Source organism: Phytophthora sojae, assembly GCF_000149755.1.
Source record: "Phytophthora sojae unplaced genomic scaffold PHYSOscaffold_68, whole genome shotgun sequence".
Lineage (NCBI taxonomy): Eukaryota > Oomycota > Peronosporomycetes > Peronosporales > Peronosporaceae > Phytophthora > Phytophthora sojae.
Window position 1 is genome coordinate 826 of NW_009258182.1, and position 4,366 is coordinate 5,191.

At 60.6% G+C, this 4,366-nt stretch overlaps 2 protein-coding genes across 2 annotated transcripts; both read right to left on the minus strand.

Annotated features, from left to right (window-relative positions):
* Positions 1-206: 206 nt before the first annotated feature.
* On the minus strand, positions 207-1,191 carry PHYSODRAFT_263589 (hypothetical protein; the record flags this gene model as incomplete). Its single annotated transcript, XM_009541938.1, has 2 exons — positions 207-214; positions 426-1,191. 2 exons carry the CDS (start codon positions 1,189-1,191, stop codon positions 207-209), a joined length of 774 nt encoding a protein of 257 aa, XP_009540233.1.
* A 1,448-nt stretch (positions 1,192-2,639) lies between these two features.
* PHYSODRAFT_343386 (hypothetical protein) lies at positions 2,640-3,632 on the minus strand (the record flags this gene model as incomplete). Its single annotated transcript, XM_009541939.1, has 1 exon — positions 2,640-3,632. One exon carries the CDS (start codon positions 3,630-3,632, stop codon positions 2,640-2,642), a length of 993 nt encoding a protein of 330 aa, XP_009540234.1.
* Positions 3,633-4,366: the final 734 nt, after the last annotated feature.

The window sequence follows — 4,366 nt, forward strand, 5'->3', positions numbered from 1 at the left end:
CAGTGCAGCCACTACGCTCGGTACTGACGGCTGCGTCGATGGTCAGTGAGGGACTGCTGCACGCTGTTACATGTATTAGTAGTTGAGGTCCACCCGGTTCCGTCCGAATCTTATGCATGCACGGTAGATCCACGTGCCAACATCGCTAGCTTACGGCGCTCTTGGATGGAAAAGCAAAAAGCAACGTCTATTGACAACGTAGCAATTCAAAAGTCTGTGCAGAAGTGTAAGTAAGGCACGGCGAGGGCGAAGTCACCGTAGCTCCAGTAGTGTCATGTACCTCAACCCCGAGGCCAAGCTAGGCGGATTCGCGACGACACCGCCAGCAACACTCAGCGGGCATGCAGCAAGTTAGCAGGGCTGCGGCAAGTTGCCCGGCGAACGTGGCTGCGACTCACGACGCGGCGAACGCGGCTGCGACTTACGAGGCGAAGACGGTCGCGAGTGGCGAGGCGAGCGCGGCTCGGAGTTGCGAGGCCGACGGCCCGGTTCAACCGTAGCCCATCCGTAGCTTTCATGGTCGCGGTCGTCGTGGTGACCGTGCCACGCCGGTGCCGCCGTCGGACTGGCGGGGTGGCCCCAGTGGCGAGGAGCACGCGGAGGCGCGGTGGTCCTCCATTCGTAGTCCTCGTAGTCGCGACCATCGTGGTATCCATAGTCATGAACATCGTGGTGACCGCGTCTCGCAGGCGCGAACATCGGGCTCGACGGGTGGCCCCAGTGGCGAGGCGAACGTGGAGGTGTGGTGGGACTCCATCGGTCGCTCTCGTAGTCGCGGCCGTCATGGCGCCCCCGCCCCGCAGGCGTCACAACGGAGAGATGGTCGCCGTGGTTCGGCGAACGAGGTCGCTGAGGGGAACCGTGTTGCGGTGAACGCGGCGTCGGGCTGCGTCGGTTCGTCTCATGGTCACCGCCATGGTCATGGCCACGGTCACCACCGTGGCGGGACTCGTGTCCGTTCCCCCTCTGCGGCTCGGCCTTGGGCGACGACGGGTGCCGCGCGTGTTGGAGCGGCGATTGAGGGCGAGGCGAGGTGGGCCCTCCAGCAGGAGCCGGAATGGCAGGCACTTGCTCGGATATCTGCACTCGCAAATTGCGGACGGCCGACTTGGACTCCGTTTCAACCGACGCATCGGTCGCGGAGGCAACGCCAAGAAAAGTAGCGACGGCCAGGGTTGTCAGGAGCTTCATGGTGGAGGCGGTGGCTGCTGCGTAGAGCGAGTGGTGGGTACTTGGGTCGGGGTCGAACCGAGTTGGTAAATTGAAGAATGAAGAGAGAGAGGACCGCCGATCGATCGGCTTCGTTTGGTACGATAGCAGTTTTGTCGTCGTCTTTGAATGATGAAGCGGTACACGTGTTTTCGCCCGTAAACTTTCGCCCGTTGCAAGCGTGGCGTCCGGGCCATGTTGGCGCGAACACTAGCGGCAGTTGGAGCGGTTAAAAGTGATAGAAGCGGTGTGACCCCCGTTCAGTCAAGCGACGGCTCGTTCGAATATAGTCCCCATATTTGCCGAGGCCTCGCGCCCGCGGCTTTCCGATGCTCCAACCCAGCGCACGTCTCCCCCTCCCCCCTTTGGTGCAGCCCGCGTGCACGTCGCTCGTCACGGATCCGAACCGTTGTCGCCTACCGAATCGAATGAGCGTCCGAGTGCACTGCGTCTTCGGTCTGTCTGTAAACCAGCGCCAGCTCGCTCCGCCCAACTCAGCCAGGTCGGCTGTCAAGAGGCTCCGGTTGGCTTCAGCTAACCGTTGTATACTGGTAGAAGGCACTAGTTCGAGGATAATTGAAGCTCAGCAACGAATCTGATACGATACGACGCATCACTCTCAAACTGAAGTGAGTCGTTATCGGGCTGTTACCGACGAGAGCGGTACGTAATGAGACTTTCCGGTGGCAAACTCTGAGATATCTGCACACGCCTCGGCCATTGGCGGACCTCGTCAGTGAGCGGCGCTGAGTGGGCGCGCAGTAGTTACAGTATAAACCCTTCGGGCATACAAATTACGAACGGGTCGGTCACGTGTGTGTGCGCCCGTGTTACCCACGTTGAAGCGCAAGTGGATAGAAGATAAGTATCACCCCGTTTGTGTTGGTACCGATCTGTTGGACTTTTACTGTTCGTTTGTGACGACACTTTCGCAGATTGGCATGTGAATGTAGTCTACCTAGAACGTTCATATAGATCGATACAGGTTTGTCAAAACAGTTTGTACTAACAGCAAGAAGAGCAGCAAAATACTGTGCAGTTGCAGCCCAGTCGGCCGCCTTATGCCGTCGTCAACGGAGCAGTGCAGCCACTACGCTCGGTACTGACGGCTGCGTCGATGGTCAGTGAGGGACTGCTGCACGCTGTTACATGTATTAGTAGTTGAGGTCCACCCGGTTCCGTCCGAATCTTATGCATGCACGGTAGATCCACGTGCCAACATCGCTAGCTTACGGCGCTCTTGGATGGAAAAGCAAAAAGCAACGTCTATTGACAACGTAGCAATTCAAAAGTCTGTGCAGAAGTGTAAGTAAGGCACGGCGAGGGCGAAGTCACCGTAGCTCCAGTAGTGTCATGTACCTCAACCCCGAGGCCAAGCTAGGCGGATTCGCGACGACACCGCCAGCAACACTCAGCGGGCATGCAGCAAGTTAGCAGGGCTGCGGCAAGTTGCCCGGCGAACGTGGCTGCGACTCACGACGCGGCGAACGCGGCTGCGACTTACGAGGCGAAGACGGTCGCGAGTGGCGAGGCGAGCGCGGCTCGGAGTTGCGAGGCCGACGGCCCGGTTCAACCGTAGCCCATCCGTAGCTTTCATGGTCGCGGTCGTCGTGGTGACCGTGCCACGCCGGTGCCGCCGTCGGACTGGCGGGGTGGCCCCAGTGGCGAGGAGCACGCGGAGGCGCGGTGGTCCTCCATTCGTAGTCCTCGTAGTCGCGACCATCGTGGTATCCATATCCGTAGCTTTCATGGTCGCGGTCGTCGTGGTGACCGTGCCACGCCGGTGCCGCCGTCGGACTGGCGGGGTGGCCCCAGTGGCGAGGAGCACGCGGAGGCGCGGTGGTCCTCCATTCGTAGTCCTCGTAGTCGCGACCATCGTGGTATCCATAGTCATGAACATCGTGGTGACCGCGTCTCGCAGGCGCGAACATCGGGCTCGACGGGTGGCCCCAGTGGCGAGGCGAACGTGGAGGTGTGGTGGGACTCCATCGGTCGCTCTCGTAGTCGCGGCCGTCATGGCGCCCCCGCCCCGCAGGCGTCACAACGGAGAGATGGTCGCCGTGGTTCGGCGAACGAGGTCGCTGAGGGGAACCGTGTTGCGGTGAACGCGGCGTCGGGCTGCGTCGGTTCGTCTCATGGTCACCGCCATGGTCATGGCCACGGTCACCACCGTGGCGGGACTCGTGTCCGTTCCCCCTCTGCGGCTCGGCCTTGGGCGACGACGGGTGCCGCGCGTGTTGGAGCGGCGATTGAGGGCGAGGCGAGGTGGGCCCTCCAGCAGGAGCCGGAATGGCAGGCACTTGCTCGGATATCTGCACTCGCAAATTGCGGACGGCCGACTTGGACTCCGTTTCAACCAACGCATCGGTCGCGGAGGCAACGCCAAGAAAAGTAGCGACGGCCAGGGTTGTCAGGAGCTTCATGGTGGAGGCGGTGGCTGCTGCGTAGAGCGAGTGGTGGGTACTTGGGTCGGGGTCGAACCGAGTTGGTAAATTGAAGAATGAAGAGAGAGAGGACCGCCGATCGATCGGCTTCGTTTGGTACGATAGCAGTTTTGTCGTCGTCTTTGAATGATGAAGCGGTACACGTGTTTTCGCCCGTAAACTTTCGCCCGTTGCAAGCGTGGCGTCCGGGCCATGTTGGCGCGAACACTAGCGGCAGTTGGAGCGGTTAAAAGTGATAGAAGCGGTGTGACCCCCGTTCAGTCAAGCGACGGCTCGTTCGAATATAGTCCCCATATTTGCCGAGGCCTCGCGCCCGCGGCTTTCCGATGCTCCAACCCAGCGCACGTCTCCCCCTCCCCCCTTTGGTGCAGCCCGCGTGCAGGGGCTGTCGCTAGCTGTACTTCGTCGAGCCGTGTTGATCGCTTTGAGGGCAAGCACGGGACAGATGACCGGGTCTCCAGACGCGTGCATCGTGCGCCATGCACCGCGCCCAAACTGGTCGTTCTTCGCTCCTTCCAAACCGATGGTGACTGCGGTAGCGCGAGATTCACTGACTGGTCTTCCTTCGGCATTGGAGAAGAAGACATCTTGATGCTTGAGGCAGTAAAAATGCCGCTGCTGTCCGATTCGCAGATACGACCTCCGAAGTAGGAAGAAGATGCCAATTAGCACGCTGCCCCAGGAGTTGTTGGTGCGGCTGATGTAGGTCGAGG